At 42.1% G+C, this 17,385-nt stretch overlaps 1 protein-coding gene across 1 annotated transcript in view; it reads left to right on the top strand.

The window, feature by feature from the left end:
• kcnk9 (potassium channel, subfamily K, member 9) overlaps positions 1-16,921 on the top strand; it is a 35,768-nt gene extending 18,847 nt beyond the window's left edge. Inside the window, exon 2 of the mRNA XM_041955874.1 lies at positions 16,038-16,921. Within this exon, the coding sequence (XP_041811808.1) occupies positions 16,038-16,921 (884 nt within the window). The remainder of the gene's footprint in view (positions 1-16,037) is intronic.
• The last annotated feature ends 464 nt before the right edge of the window (positions 16,922-17,385 follow it).

Below are 17,385 nucleotides of genomic sequence, written 5' to 3'. Positions count from 1 at the left end.
GTCATCAAACCAGATGTGAATCTAAAAACAAGCCACGCTGTGTGCCGTGTGTGAGCTCAACTCCCTGAGGGTTAATACAGGTTTTACTCATTAATTCACACGTCAGAACAAACCACACAGTTTTGACCTGAGTGATCTCCCAAAGCAGCCCCTGCTCTCGGCCCCCCCGCTGTGGGAGGCGCACGATCGCTGCGGTGCGCCGCTGGCGTCTCAACATCCCGTAGTAAACTCCTCTGGTCGTGTTTATCACCGGAGCCGCTGTAGTAGCTCACTCACAGTCTGAGATCACTGGCGGAGGACTGACACAAACAGTCTTCAAGGGGGAGGCTTCAAAGACAGCTCACAGCATGCATTTAAAAAGGACAAAATTAGCTGAAACATCCTTTCAACTGAAATATAGAATTATGATTTGCCTTGAAGGTTGCAGAAGCATGAGTCACCTTTGTTAATACTCATCTCCCCTGTGGCGTTTTATCACTGAAATTGCTCCCGGGCAGCATTGTGCTAGGAGCTGAAGTGAAAAACAGATGATTGAAGAGCGGTGCTACAATGACTATCTGATAAGGTGTTGGGTGACTCATTGTTGATTGGTAGTTTTCAGGCGATGGGTAGGCCTCTAAGTCGCCTTTGTGAAAGTATGTGTGCGTGAGCGTTGGAAAGATAAATAGAGAATTATAGGAGTGAGTCTGAGTAGGCAGCACCACTGTGATTTCAAATCATTCCAATTTGCTCTCTTATTATGTCGTTTTGTCATCACAACTAGAATGTTTTACAATCTGATGGCAAAGCCACATGTATCATGTCAGAAGTCAAAACTTGTTCATACACAGAGGGGTGTTAGAATAATCTCCCTGATGGAGGATGAAAGATTATACTTTTTGTCCAGTGATCCTGAACTAATCCCTCCTGATCCTGCAGCATGTGTCCATTAAGTGTGCTTAAAGTGGAATTTTGCCACAACAATAAGTAATATCACGCCACGTACTGTACACATCCGAGACAGTCGTCAGGTTTCCGGCCTCTGCGGCAGCTTGGCTGACTCATAATCAGCAGCAAGAGCAGTAAAACACAGCAGAGGAAGGAACGATAAATAATTCAGACAACACTTGAATCTGCAGATGATGACTGAAATGTGTTCTGACCAAAAATGTATGGCATTTATACGCCGCATCCTTCAATAGAACAATAAGCAGTTCAATCTGCAGTGAAAATGTAGCTTGTGTCGTTCAGCTGGTAGTCAATCTGAGCAGGCTGCCATAATGTCATAGTCCTAATGGCTAGTCAAACAAGTTCTGGCTGACCTGGACCAGATACTACTGGCTAAACATTGGCTAAAAATACTGCCTAGATATTGAGCATACAAATCTCTTATACATTGAAGCAATGCAATCAAAGAGCATTGTCAGAAAGACAAGTGCAATCCGACAAACCCGATAAACCTGTGACAGAACATACGTTTCCAGTGTTTGTGTTTCCATGGCAAATGTGTTTCTATGGTCTCTTCATCATACACGCAGATGTAGATACAACGCTGATAAATGTGCTTACAGTTCACACAGGTTTAAAACAGCCAGCCGAGAGAACATGTCCCACACGCTCTTCAGCCGACTATGACGGTAGTTCAATAAGCAGGAATCCATCATGTTTCATGAGTGTGTCACTTATTTCATGTGTAAAACCTTTACCTGCAAAGCAAGCTGTCCAATGTATGCTGTGGTGAAAAAAGTTTAATATATTTACCTCTGAAAAGAAGCAGAAGTAAAAAGACTCTCGAGTGAATTACAAATATCTCAAGTAAATAGAATTAAATTTCACCTCTGAATTCAGCGCCTAATTTTGTGTCTGCAGCATTTCAAATGCTTTAATAATCTACAGTATTATGTGACAGTGTGCTGCGAGCAGTATTTTGCTCTGCTTTTTCTGAGGAGTAACAAGACTAACATCCTACAGCCATTCAGCTGGCTTAGAATTACTGTCATTTATGTTATTAAGGGTTAGTACCTGTGTAGAAACCTGACTGGCACCGGAGGGTGGCTGACGTAGGCAGCGTCATCGGCTTTATAATTCCAGATGCTTGAAAAATAAAGGCGACAACCTCCTCAAAATAAACAAAGTCACGACCTGCTGGAGTGATGTCTGGTGTGCTTTTTGAAAATGGATCAGACTAACAGCCACGCCATGCAGCAGACTGCAGACTATATGTCAGTGTGCTTTACATTCACTGAAATGCAGTAACCATGCAATATGTAAAAAAACAAGTTTTAACGGTACTTTAACTGTCTTTTTAACCTCCAAATGCTTACTGGATGGTCACCAATTATATTCCACTGACATGATGAGATCACCATCATCTGTGGCTCTCAACCATGATGGCACTGGTGCTTGTTACTTCTGCCTGCTACACACCACTGTGCCTGGCTGTTTCCACTGATTCTCCCTCTGCCATCCCACCTCCTCCCTCTCTACTCTCTCATTACCATACTTGGCGATGGCATCTCTTGCCTTGTGCGTTCGGTATGTCCCGTATCTCAGTGATGTGCGTCTGCTGGCTTCTGTTCTTTGTAGCCTTAGGGGGGTTGTTTGTCGCGCTTCCCGCTGAATCCTGCGCTGCTGCTCGGATTCATCAGGGAGCGAGCTCATCAGAGGAGCCTGCTTCACGAAATAAGAGTGTAACCATTCATGGACTAAATGGATCTACATCCTCTGGTGCAAGTGTCATTGAGAGAATTACAGTCAGGCCTGACACAACAGGACTTACGCGTGAGGTGGATTACATGCTACCTAGCATACGTTGGCTCCTCGAGATTTCAGGAATCTCAAATTCTGAAGAGCTTCTACAGGCAATACTGAGGATTACCAGCTCCTCCGCTCAGGCAGCTCAGCTTCTAGCTCAGGCTCCCTTTTGTAAACTGTCTACCTTGTCTCTCCAAGAGCAAACAGTGCAAACAAGTGAGGCACTGCAAATTTGAAGCTGCGCTCTCCTTATTGTAAACTGACTCTGCAAGGGTCCACTCGCATTTCTGAACCCGGCTGATGTCACATTTTGTGCTGGGCACACAAAAACAAAACGACCCCACACATACAGAACATATTCCTGCTTATTTAGCCTTAATTGCCGATGCAGTCGGCCGAACACTTGCTTATGCAGTGACCTTGAGAACTTCTAACTTCCCTAACAGGAAATATGTAGATAGGATGCAGGCAACGGGAGCTTTTGATGTGTTGGAGCACCACAGCAGTTTGGCAGAGGCTCATCAAATCCTGTCATTGCATACGGTCTTAACATGGGTATGGGCCTATGTTGGCCTGTGACTTATTTTTCAGGTGACCCACAGGTATATGAAGGTGTTTGGAGCCTTGGTAGAGGTGTACGGCATGTTGTTATATTTATTAAAAATTAAAAATTCAATATAGACAGGCGAGAGACTGGGTGGAAACTGATGGGAAACCAGCAAATGGAGATGTGAGGACACGGTGCAGAAGCATTAGGGTGGAGGTTAAAGTGGTTGTTGTGGTCGGGTCAGCAAAACATTTGACTTTGACTCAGGTGACTGCAGTTAACATCCAGTTTCATACCACCGAACTGCCAGTATGGGTTGCTTTTACTCATGAAGGCGATTTATTTCAGCCTTAAAGCTGCGCTACTCAGTATTGTTGAAAATTATTATATATATTTTAGGAGCACTGCAGTCCCCTGTAGCATCTTTAGCTGTCTTGATTTTACAATCTGCAGTATTAATGTTTAGCTTCAGTCTCTCTGTTTGCGACCATGTTTCCAACAGCAGCTGTTTTTTGAGTGAGTGAAAAAGCTCTGATAAAGCCACCTTTCGCAACCTACTCAGCACCAAACAGCAGACAGACGAAGACAGCGAGTAGCTGGTGAACATAGATGAGTATCTAACAGCTAAACAGCTAGATATTTCCCTCAGGAGTTGGTGGGGACCAAAATAGAGTTAAGAGGAAAATGAGTACTGGACATCACGTGGAACAGAAACACAACTCCTAATTAATATTTACATGTGTCTGCTGGATGCACAAACTGGCAAACTGGTTAGTCACAACTACTTTTTGAGGTGATATTATGTGGATGCTGTGTTCACAGGTGGCCAAACAATGTGTTAATGCTGCTACTACGACGTGGTTCAATTCCGTTGTGGTTCAGTAGTTTTTTTTTTGCTTATAGTTTCCTAACTGAGTTACAGCCATGATGAGAGCTGTTTGAAAGTGCTTCTGTCATATCTCTCCTGTCGAGTTATTATATGCATAGGCTGATAACCAAAGCATAATCATTATATTAACCATAACACAGTCTGTCTTTCAAGAAAAAGTGAGGGGATGCTTTTAGCCAGGTGATGTTGATGAATATATGTACGGCATTCGATTTGCAGGAGCAACACGTTTGCCTGTCTCACATACATTTAATGGTTATTTTTATACAATCCTACTAATTTAAGAAGGTTTTACACAACAGCAGACAGCAAACTCAAACACCGATGTACTGTATATCAAAGCAGCTACGGCAGCGGCACAGTCAACACGGATCTAATGCACGAGAACCGCAAGGAGATGAGGAGACGGCGCCCAGACGCAGACTAGAGACGTGACCCCCCGGCCAGTTCATTAGAGTTTAGAATAATGCAGTGCAGTGAGGATCCAGATCTCTCATAGAGGAGACGAGCATACGTAACACGGATCTATCTGTCTGTCTGTCTGCCTCCATTAACAGAGACTCCAGTCTGCCGTGTAGTTCATACACGTCTCTGATGAGCCACAGAACTGCAGAGTAACATTAGGCTTCCTGATTAAATTAAGTTTTTATATCACATTGACACTTCTGTCTATATTCTCCCTCTCCCTCTCTCTCCCTCTCTCTCTCTGACTCATGCTTTTTTTATCAATTGATGCCTAGAAATCATTTTTGTAATTTGACTTGAATCTATTTTGCTGTTGGAAATGTGCAGCCCAGGAATGTGGGCGAGGCCTGTCGGTGAAAGTGAACGCGTCCTCAGACCTAAGCCCGTTTATCCCCGAGAGCAACAGTTTCCTTTGACCAGCACCAAGACACACACTGGAATCCATGAAGTCTTGAGACCCACATACTCAAACTGAATAATAGTTTTCACTTCAAAGGAGAGGTTCTGTGTTTTCAGCACAGTCAGCGGCTAGTTGCCATTAGCAGAGCAACACTTTCTCCAGTTGCTATAATAGGATTGTGAGAACATGAAAGTGGTAATGAAAACCCCTTTCCTGCGTGTTTCCTTCCTTTTGTATTGATCAAGTTTGACTTTCTGGACTGTGTGTTGCACTGTTTGTGTGCTCAGCCATGATGGCAATTCACATTTACTCATTTTTTCTCTTGTTTGTTCCAATTGACCAACTTTAAAGAAGTTGAGCCAGAGGATGTTCCTCTGGAAAGTCCTGAGTGTGTTGGTCATTGAGAGCAGCAAAACAAAGACTCTTTTTTGGTAACTATGTTGCAGGATGACTTTGATCTGCATCTTCTCTTCGTGTGTAATTTATATGTTACTGTTTGTGATCCTGAACTCATGGTACGTCTCTGGATAAAAGCTTTGGATAAACACTTAAAATGTAAATGTGATCTTTCTAAGCTGCTGGCAGGCATCCCTGAGATCACTGGAATTGCCTCTTTGTCAGCATGGAATTTTATGTTTGACATTTTCCCCTTTACAATACAGTTAAGATGAGTAGCAGCGGAAAGACCATAACCATTATGGTACCATAACAAAGTGGAATTGGGGGCAGACTTTGTTTCCAAAAGCACAGATTGCAAAAGGTTCCCTGCCTGTAGTAGGTAACCATGGTGCTCCCACTTCCCAGACACATTAAGCTCTCCTCGGTGACGTGGTGGAGACTCAGGCAGGGAGCTGAACAAGGTGTTCTCACCTCCGTGCTCCCTGCTCCTCTTGACCTTCATTAAAATGCCACGGCCTGTAGCAATTAATGCCGCCGGGGCACCTGAAATAATACGAGACAGATTAACCTGCGGATCAAACAAGCAAAAAGGTGTTGGTTTGAGCAACTGCTTGACACTAGACACTACAGTACGAGGCTGGGTGCGGGTGCTAATGAGGGACTACCTTGATAGTCTTATGAATAATGAATGATACATATTATATAAGCAGCAACGTGTGAAAGTAATTGAAAACCAAAGGGAGGTACCCCCTACTCTGCTGTACTCCCTGACAAAATGATGATCTTACATGTTAAAGGTCCGGTGTGCAGGTTTTAGTGGCATATGGTGGTAAGGTTGCAGATGGCAACCAGATGAATGCCCCACGTCTCACCCCACACTCAAGGGCGAGGGTGAGACCCAAGCCCCAAACACTATAATGCTGCTATAATGTAATGTTGCATCATTTTGTATTAGCTGGCAGATGTGCTAATATTCCATGTTTTCTCCATTATAACTCCAGTAAGCATATGTGACACGGCAGTTTCAAGATGGCCACCATACTCTGATCCTTCAACTGAAACCTCACCTGACCAATTAGAATCTCCCATTACACATATACAGTCGACAAGCGCCAATTAGAGTGAGCGCTGAATAGAAAGGCTCTAGCTTTCTTCTTTTGTGTAAAAACTGAGCCAGTTGCAATCGATTGTGCAGCTAATTGGCGCTTCGTACAGCCAATGAAATTCCAAAAACGAGGACATGCTTTTCCATTGGGTAATTCATTCAAATAGGGATATCACATAGGTTTGAAATGAAAATATGATAAATGGCCTCAATATAAAGATGTATAGCCTAAATGTAAGTAATAATACACTAAATATGAGTGGAGATGGCCTAAATATAGATTAGAGCTCAATACAAATATAGATATTTATCAAGATAAATATAAAAATTGGCCTTTTTCGGGGAGAATGCCTAGACATACCCTTGGAAAAAGATATGTAAAATATTCAATTTCTGTTGTATTGTTATCATTTTTTATTGAACTGGGACCAGAGTAAGGCTTTGTGCAGTATTCCCATTGTGTTTCCCAGCTAATAAGGCTCAGATATACTCACCTGCAGGCATCTATTTGCAAAAAAGTGTATTCAAACTTGTATTATTCAATGCCAGTAGCAGTTATGGTGATTGTGACCGCTGGGGATAATATTTGAAAGTGTTATATTTCAAAAACTAAAAAAAGCATGCATGTACTCTAACTGGTTCAAGAACAACCTTCAATGTACTTTGAGTATGCCCTGGAAAGGCGTTTAAGGCTCATTTTAAAGGAATGGTTTAAACCGATATCTATGTTTATGTCTATGTTTCTATTTGAATTTAGTGTGAATATTATACACTGCTTTCCAAATGAACAACTTCTGTTCTCAGTCCAATTAAAAACCCCTCTAACTTCAGGTACGATGCAGCAATTTTTGTTTCAAAAGTTTTATTGAAAAGTTAGTGTAGCTGTAGTACATAAAATAAAAGTGACACTTCCAGTTTTCTTATAAAGAATACAAATAACATAAAATTAAATGGCTTACCCACAATGCTAATGTTGCTTTGTGTCTGCTGGATGCACAAATAAGCCGCTGTTTGCTAACATATTTGCCATATCAATGTCAGAAGCTGATGATATGTCGATCCTTTAGTATAGCTTTTTCCAGTATAAATAAAAATATTGTAATAAAAAAGTTCACAGGCCACAGTTAAAGGACTTGAAAACACATTTTCTCATTTTTTGTTATTATTCATATGCATGGACACATTATTGTTGCCAAAAATAGAACCGTTTTGGTCACTTTACATGAGCGACTTCTGCATTTGTGCTTTTCTCACTGGATTGAGTGGAAGTGGAGACTTGATGGAGGAGATGATGTCACTGTGCACCAATCAGGATTTAGCAGCATTAATCAGATGACAGCTGTGAGGTTGTTTGCTTTCTGTTAAACTGTGTTAACATCTTTAGAAATGATATGTTTTTCCTAAACTCTTACTTGATGATGTCTTATTTAGCCATGAATATTTGATGTTGCAGAGAAATACTTTGTAGATATAATTTGCTTTAATGATTAATACTGAGTCACTAGGCAGCAGATGAGAGCCTGCTGCATCTTAGCGTCTCTTACTCTCTCAAGGTGTCGGCTGTTGGTTAATTCATTAAGCCATTACACGCCTGTGACATGTTCCTTTCTCCAGTACAGAAAAAAATGAAATATTAATGATTTAATAATAGAATGATATAATAATTGGATTTAGCCTGCCAGCTGTGTCAATTCAGAGTTGGAGCAACAATGAGTCACGCTCACTCACATGGACCTATGGAGCTCACACTGTGGGTGTGGGCAGACATTCAAAATAAGTCATAGTAAAGTGGATTGGAGCCAAACACAGGTTGAGTCATGCAGTTTATGATGAGATCTGCCTTGGTATATTCATAAATGTGTAAAACATGAGAGGCACTTTGGAGAGCCGCAACCATTATTTGATAGATTGCCATCAAATATTGTGCAGACATTCACCGTCCCCAAAGGATAAACTCACAGTGTCTCTGTTGCTCCTCTGACTGACTGGTCCTCTCGACCACGAGACTGACAGTTTTGCTTTTTAGTAACAGCCAACTATTGGCTGGATTTCCATTACATGGTACAGATATATATATGGTTGTTAGAAGATTAATCATTTATATTTATTCATCTGGCATTTGCTTTTGTCCTACAAATGAGGCACAATCCAAGCAATGGTAGATCAAAGAGAAGCCTGAGCCTTTCACCTGACGCGAGCTGAGAAACAGCCGGAGAAGGATGGAGCGATAGAGGCAGAAAGAGCTCTTGAGGCGAGTAAGTGCTCTTGGAGGAGATAGGTCTTTGAGCGATTTGTGAAGACAGTATGGGATTCTGCTGGCCGAATCGAGTTTGGAAACTGCGAGGGAGCACAAGGGAGAAGAGTTTGGATTGAGATTTGTTGCCTCGCAGTGGCAAGGACGATCATTATTTGCAGAGTAATGGAAAGTGGAGTGAGCTGTGTTTGGCTGGTGGAAGACCAGACATTTTTTGTACAGGTTTTACTGTGCATTCGGGCTGAGAGATGACCAACCTGTCGCTATGGTGATTCCCTGACAAGTGTCACGAGCAGGTCAAAGTTTTCACTCATCCAATGAAACTGCTCAACACCTTTCAACACATCTAGAACCGTCATGGTGTCAAGATTTCATTCTGTCCAGTACTTGTAGTGGTTTATAACAAAATACCTGCAAAGCTAACCAGCTACACCAGCCTCAGCTGCACTGTGTGTTTACCGCTAATTAGCATATATTATCATGCTAACACACTGAGCTAAGATGGTGAACATGGCAAACATTGCACCTGCTGAACATCAGCATGTTAGCATGCAGGTTCATCAGCACTAAGCTCAAGGCACCGTCGTGCCTCAGCGCAGCATCACAGGGCTGCTAGCATGGCTGCAGGCTCTCAGTCTTGTCTTACAGCAACTAGGGTCGTAGAAAAAGACTGTGAGTTACAGTTTTTGTCTCTTCCTTCTCCAAATGATGCTAAAAATATTTTTCATGAGTCAACTTTGTGCAAATGTGTGATCACACTTCCCATTCTAGTTTGTTCAACATTTAAAGAGTGAGTCAACAGATGTGCAGTGATACAGAAAACGTCAAATTCAAAGGTTCAGTGAGGCAAGCTGCTGCACTAAACTGACCAAAAGGCTATTCTTCCAAGCTCATTTCACTGTATATGAATAATAGTTTCATTATATTTTCTCTTGTTTATTTTTCAGCATATGCCAGCAGACTTTTTTTATTCCACTTTTGAATGCAGGGCTTATACTGCACTGCAAAGGATTTTTAGCTACTGATGTTATTCTGTTATTCTTATGTTAGTTAAACAAACAGCTGGTACCTTGTTTATTTCAATTCAACTTCCCTGAATATTAAGATGCACTAAGGAAGGCCCAAAAAATGTCTGCTTGAGGAAAACCTGTTTAAGAGACAATTTCTCACAGATTTTTTTTGTCAGCGTCCCGACATCAGATTTACATTTTGGTGAATTTACTGCATCTCAATCAGGGGATTGTGCAACTCTTCTCTGTTGCAGACACACTTTGTGCTTCTGGCTGATAAGACTGGCGTGTGTTTGGAGACAAATCTTGTCTGCCGCAGCTTGTAGGAGAATATAGATTGAAAATATGTCACGTCTTCCTCTCCCCCCTCAGGACGCCTGCACGGATGTCCAGAACACAACCCTCCATTTTCAAAATGTGTCTTCTCGCGTAATATTTGTGTGTGCCGCGCCTTCCTCGTGCTTTTATCATTCATTAAAGAGTGTGATCCTCTTTCCGCGGCACTACACACTGCGCCGAACACACACGTTCACCTGTGCACACATGAGCACAAAAAGCACCTGTGCATGGCAGGTCTCTGTGTGGCAGAGCAAATATGTCTGTTCCCAAGACAACAGCAGATAATAGAGTCATTATAACAGGACAAACAGATTACACAGCGCAGCGCTGCCACAGAAAACCACACATCCCATCAACGACATCAAAGACATACTTTAAGAGAAAGATAAATAACTTTTTGCTATAGTCTTTAATAATCTGTCTCATCTTTTACTTATGTAAGGCTAAGAAATCATTTTTGTGTGTTTTTTGTTCCATGACAGGGACCATAGTTGTGAAGCAGCAGAGGATTTACTCTAAAAAAGATAATAAAAGTTTTCAGACAGAAAAGCAAACTGAGAAGCTTTCCTGAGCTTATCGTCTTATTGTCTCCTATCACACCGGGATAGACAGCAGCCAAGTTCACAGCATTTGAGAAGAAAATGTCACAGATGATTACTTTTACGAGTAATCATACGAGGATGCTCTTTGGGTCTGCAGGTCATCTCACTGAGTCCCTGCTGATCCCTGTTAATCAGGCTGTGTTTATTACCTTAGAAAAGGACACTAATCAGTGTGGGAGCTGGAACTGAAGCATGAGAGCTTGAAGTGATGCCACATCACTGTGGCTGTGATTTTATTGTTTTATTGAAATCTTTTCTGTTATCGCTTACACATCCAGACTTTGAACATTGCAGCGCTATCAGCCGTCCAGTTTGAAACTTAAATAGAGGTAGGAAATACATACAAGAGAGGTGACCCTGCAGGTGGCGGCCGCTGAATCGATACCTAATACACTCCAGTCTGACTGCAGCAGGGAGAGGCCGTTGACAGCGAGAGAGGCATTTAAATCTCAATTGACTCGTCCATGCAGAAATATTTCTTTTTTAGCTGATATAATGCCTTTGAGTGTAAAACACCATGATGAATGATTATCCACAGAGGAGAGCTGCGGTCCGCACAGTCGAATTGCAGCGCAGATCAAATGAAAGCTGTCATTTCTTCACAGCTGCCACTGTAGTTCATTATGTCCTAATTACTCTGCGAGAACAAATTTCAGCAATAAGAATCAATATCAATTAATTTGCTAATTTTGAGGGAAGAAGACAGATGTCTGGGCAGAATACAAATCTGTCCTGAGATGTAATTATAATTGCACTGAACTAACACTTTTTGGAATGTTTCAAGCATATTTTGCTGCATCTTGCACATGAGGTTTAGTTTGACCCAAATTGATTTTTCACAAGCAATGTGCAAACCTTCTTAAATATTTTTTTTTTCTCCTGCATGAATTAGATTAAATTCTGTTGGTACACGAAGAGGCATTTTCAATGAATTGCTCATATCTGCTATCACGATAAAGCCAGGAGTTAAAGATTTGCATCACATTTGGATTGGCAGAGTGCAGCACTATTATTAATATCCTGTCTACGTTGCATGAAGGAGCAATAAAGATGCATGTGTTTTAGATATTTCTAATATGGTGGCTCGTGTTGTTTTACAGAAGCCGCTCTCCGTGTGTTTGCGTGCATGTGGAAAGAACGTGCGCGTTGCCGCTCATCGGTCGAGGAATTCAATCAGCTCATTTGCAGTCAGCGCACACCAGGGATACAGTGAGCTGCTGGTGACCTGCAGCTGATCCTTCAGCTTCCTGCTCAGACCGCAAACATCAGTGATTCTGCATGTTTAAGTGCATTTAAAAACACCTCTTTTAAACACTTGTGCTTTTCCGTTTTCCAGAGCTACTGTGTTTTAGATTTTACTGTGCCATCTCCAGGCAGCACATTTCAGCACAGTATGAAGCTTGCTTGAGGTGGCGTAGATAATCCACCACTCCGCTTTGGTTTTGTCTGAGCAGCATTTTGTTTTTTTTGACAAAAAAACATTATCTAGAGATTTTTAAGGCATCTCATGCTCTTCATCAGCAAATGGAGGTTGCTCTGCTGTGATCACATGACCACATATATGGGAGAGAGATCGTAACCCTGCTAACTGTTTAACACCTGTTTTTTTTCTAGTAAATTGACCTGGAGTTAAGATAATTCTGTTAAACTACTATTTCCACGGTCAAGAATGACCTCTCCCACTGAAGTGCTGTTGTTGCTGGATGCAGGGCTGTTTCATTTTCAGATCAGTTAGCATCCACAAGTGCATTTTGTTCAAGTTTATTTCCATGTTCTTGAATAAATAGATCAGAAAAGTTAAAAAGAAGAGACAAATAAAATGCTGGAACATATTTTGAAAAATGGTCATCAGGATAGTTTACTGGTTCTGCCATAGAGTATCATTGAATAAACTGATGACCCCTAACTGAGTGACATATCTTATGGAAACGTCATATTCAGTGCATGACAGTACCAGTACAGAACAACTGAGAAACTGTACAATTAGCCCAACCAGTGAAGGCAATGACTACAGGAAGTTTGTCTGAGTTCTGTGCAGATTAATTCCCTCTGAACATATTACATCAATGATGAGTTTACCTGATATTTTTGGGATTTTTTAATTAAATTGTCTTTTTGTCTTTGTCTTCTTCTGTTTTTTTTATCTGTTTTTATTTTTATTATCTAAATCAAGAAGGCCTCATGACCCCACATGAAGCTTTGGCCAACCATCGTGGGGGTCGAACCCTACGGTTGGGACCATTGCTCTATGGCAGTGTTTTTCAACCTTTTTTGAGCCAAGGCACGTTTCTTTCATTGAAAAAAATCCCACGGCACACCACCAGCTGAAAATGTGAAAAAAAGCTTATATTAGCAATATAAGTGTTATGTTGTTAATATAAGCTTTTTGTTTAATATTGAAGAATGACGTTATATTATAACATCTTGAATTAAAAATAGGAATCTAATAAACACGAAGAAAAAAGTTGCCTGTTTCTCCGTGTGTTCACGCAGGCAAACAAAATACTCCACATTTTTGTTTTGAAGTAAAGGGTGTTTCGTTTGGAGATGGCGTTTAAGCTTACTTGGGACCATAGCACTGTTGGAGAGCTTTTCACCACATACCAAGCACCAAGCAGTTGCATCTCCGGTAAAAGTAAATCCAAATGAAAGATAGCTTTCGTTGTATTGCCTTGCGCCAGAAACTTTGCTGGACGTCTTTGCTTTCTTTTGACCTCCACTCATACTAGGGCCTTCATCTGGGTCTGGATTTTGTCCAGGGTCCAGTTCAGAGTCAGCATTTTTCCTCTTCAAAAAGTTATCCATCACTTTCACAGTCGTCCTGCCACCGTCAACGCCACCTGCCGTTGCATCCATGCGTCACTAATTCGCTTGTCTCCAAGGACAAGGCAATAAGCTACCTGCTGCTGCCACCTACTGGTGTGGAAGAGTAGTCTGCTGCTACATGATTACTCTGCCAGGCGCTAGATCGCACAGGCACACTAATTGATAATTTCCCACGGCACACCTGACAATATATCAGTGTGCCGCGGCACAGCGGTTGAAAAACAGTGCTCTATGGTATCTGTTGTACTTGTGACCACACCCACTTGTGATGTACCATGGTACTATAGTGCCGTATTACGTCACTGCCGCACAGGCTGTGAAGGATCAACACTAGACAGGGTAGGCAGGATTATTAGAATGGGTGAAGCTGCTCCTCAGATTCATTCACAACTGCATGTAAATTGCTTCAACCGGTAACATTTTGGATTTGGAAGTACCATCGAGATCTGGGCAAATAGGAAGGGCAAGATTATATATCAGCAAGAGTTTAGTCATGGAGATAAGGGTTGGACTTTTCTTCACTACCATTTGTTGTTTCAGGCATGAATTAGTGTCAGTGTCAGATCCTGACAACATATTTTACTTTGAATTAGACAGCCACTTTAACACCAAAGCTTGGCCTGAGATATAATCTGCAGAGACCAACAAGACTGAAGTGGATACTAATCTTCATGCTGGTCCCCATTGCTTATATTTTATCATTGAATAGATCTATGCCCTAAGTTGCCTGTGTGAAATGACACAAACTGTGTATCAGGTAATTTTAATCAAACAAGAGGAAAGCAGGGTTTGGGGAGAGTTTTAACCAAAACACAGTGTGGTGCAAAATGTGAAATCTGCCAATAACTTATTTTAGCTGAGGCCATTTTGTTACAGATCAGTTTTAATTACCTGAAGAAAACTTAAAGCTGCATAATAGATTTTTTTATTAGCCAACTGAGGGCATTGGGACAAGCTGAAAACACAACATTGACATATTATTACCTGGTAGAGACACGCAGACACATCAGCATTCATTCAGAATCATGTTTCTGGACACTCTAACATTCATTCTCCTTTTTCGCTTCGTTTTGGTCTCCACCGGCTCTTGATAAAAACATATGCTTCTTCGGCTGCTGAATGCTCCACTCCGTTCACCAACTTTAGCGGCCTGCCATTTGGTGATGAGCAGGTACTAGACACAGGGGGCCTGGAAAAAGACAGACTAGTTTGCGGGTGGAAAAACCAAAACAATGAGCTTAAAGCAGTTAAAGAGGTCTCTAGATCAGCCAGGAACTAAAGAGCTGGGTGTAAATTCACTGTGGATCCATCATTAAAGGTGACTGCTAATATTAAAAGCAATGATATTGCAGCTTTAAAGTAATTTAAAATAACACTTGAGCTCAACAGATCTAATTTTTATCTTAATTTATCAAACAAATAAATATCGAAGTCAATGAAAAACCTGCCTTGAGCGGACAATGCTTCTTTCAGCACTGGTGCAGTGTGCTTCTTTAAATTCCACTGATGAAACCTTAAGTCGATAACACACATTGTACATGCAAATGTAAGTTCTCTGGTTGCTAGTGCGAATCAGACTACTAGAGCCGAGTTTTGTTTTTGAAGTGCATGGCTAAACACATTCTCGAGTGGGTAGAAAGCCATATGGGAAAAAACAGAATCAATAGTTGAAAGCGCAAAAAACACATAACTTGCTCAGGACACGTCCAAAATAAACAAATAAAAAAAATGTTGTACAGTACACCAAAAATATTATGTCTCCCTTTGGAAGGCAGTTGTTGAAATGATATACATGCCAACTGATGGTGGGTGTTTCTTGGCAATGGTTTTGGTATTTAATACTCACAGTTATGGGCTGTGGTAGAGGAGAGATAATCAATACGGCACTCTTCTTTTAGCCTTGCATATTCAAGAGCAGCAGGTTTCATTCATGCTGTCATTTCTGAAGAAACTGTAAATATCCTGCGAAGCATATCAAATCATTTGTATTGCATTTGAAAATGAGAAGCAACATCGTGGTTGGACCCCATTGTTTGCCCCGCAGGTTGATTTTCAAAAGTCTGTTTGTGTGTGATTCAGCAGCTTGTGGTCTAAAGATAAAGTTTAATTAAGCTAAAAGCTTCACTGGCTCCCCCATGACTCCTTTCCAATCCCTCCTCCAAACTCCTCTACCTCACCGGAAACTTCTGACTAATTGGACGACCCACTCGCCATAATCTTTGAGCCCAAATAAGATTAATGAGCAGACACATTTCTGTGGCATGCACCTATTCAATAGCCCTTTTGGCAGTGCTTGCAGGCTCTTCGAGAGATTTCTTGCTTGGTCATGTTTGTAAACAAAAGGTGATCTGGGGCTTTTTGAGCAGCAGGTAGCGCTTGTGCCGCCGCCACCTCCGCCGCTTCACAACCGGCCAGCACAAAATCTTTCTGCATCACTAATTTCTGCTGTCTGTCTGCTCTTTTCTCAGGCTACGGGCATGCAGCGCCGGGGACAGACGCAGGGAAGGCCTTTTGCATGTTTTATGCCGTCCTGGGAATCCCTTTGACTCTTGTCATGTTTCAAAGCCTGGGCGAGAGGATGAACACTTTTGTCAAGTACCTCCTGAAGCGTATCAAGAAGTGCTGCGGCATGAGCATCACCGACGTGTCCATGGAGAACATGGTGACTGTAGGATTCTTCTCCTGCGTCGGCACGCTGTGCATCGGGGCTGCTGCCTTCTCCCATTATGAGGACTGGAGCTTCTTCCAGTCGTACTATTACTGCTTCATCACACTAACAACTATAGGCTTTGGGGACTTTGTGGCCCTTCAAAAGAACCGGGCCCTCCAGAAGAAGCCCCTGTATGTGGCCTTTAGCTTCATGTATATCCTGGTGGGCCTGACGGTCATCGGGGCCTTCCTCAACCTGGTGGTGCTCCGCTTCCTGACTATGAACAGCGAGGACGAGCGGCGGGATGCCGAGGAACGGGCCTCGCTGGCCGGCAACCGGAACAGCATGATCATCCACATCCAGGACGAATCGCTGCCGCGGGGACGGCGGCGGCGCGAGCCGTACCGGGCGGAAGTGACTGATTTGCAGTCAGTCTGCTCCTGTATGCACTACCACTCGCATGACTTCGGCAGCTCTGGGGGAGGGATGGGAGGCCTGGGCTGCGCCTTCTCCCATCAGAACTCATTCAGTTCACAGCTGAATCCCAATCAGTACTTTCACTCGGTTTCCTACAGGATTGAAGAGATCTCGCCCAGCACCTTGAAAAACAGCTTCTTCCCTTCGCCCATCAGCTCGGTGTCGCCGGGCCTTCACAGCTTCACAGACAATCACCAGCTCATGAGGAGAAGGAAATCCATCTAAACCCTGACATAGACAGGACAAATGAGTTTTCATGTTTTATACACAAGGTCAAACATTTCCAATGCTGCTCCTTACCAAATCTTATTTCAGCACTTTTTTTCCCTTTTTAGTTGTATGTAATATAAAAAGTATTCTTGGGGACAGATGAAGAACGCTGCGCAGAACAGCAAGCGTGGACACAATGGGATGCAAAGCATGAAGCATGGATGTCTATTTTTTCTAGAGATTGCTCCATTTACACAAACTACAAGACCTTCCTTATTTCAGATTTACAGTACAAAATTGATATATTAACCTTGGTTACATACCAAATGATGCACACTTGGGGAAATGCTATTTTTCAAAAGGGAGTATGCTTGTTTCACCTTAACTTGAAGAAACTTTTACCGTTACGTACTATCCCATTGCCTCACTGCAGACAGAGATTTTAAAATGACTTAAAGCATCAGGTATTGTTTTCTATA

Source organism: Chelmon rostratus, chromosome 16, assembly GCF_017976325.1.
Source record: "Chelmon rostratus isolate fCheRos1 chromosome 16, fCheRos1.pri, whole genome shotgun sequence".
NCBI lineage: Eukaryota > Metazoa > Chordata > Actinopteri > Chaetodontiformes > Chaetodontidae > Chelmon > Chelmon rostratus.
The sequence above is the reverse complement of the archived record's forward strand: the minus strand, read 5'-3'. Positions and strand labels throughout refer to the sequence as shown.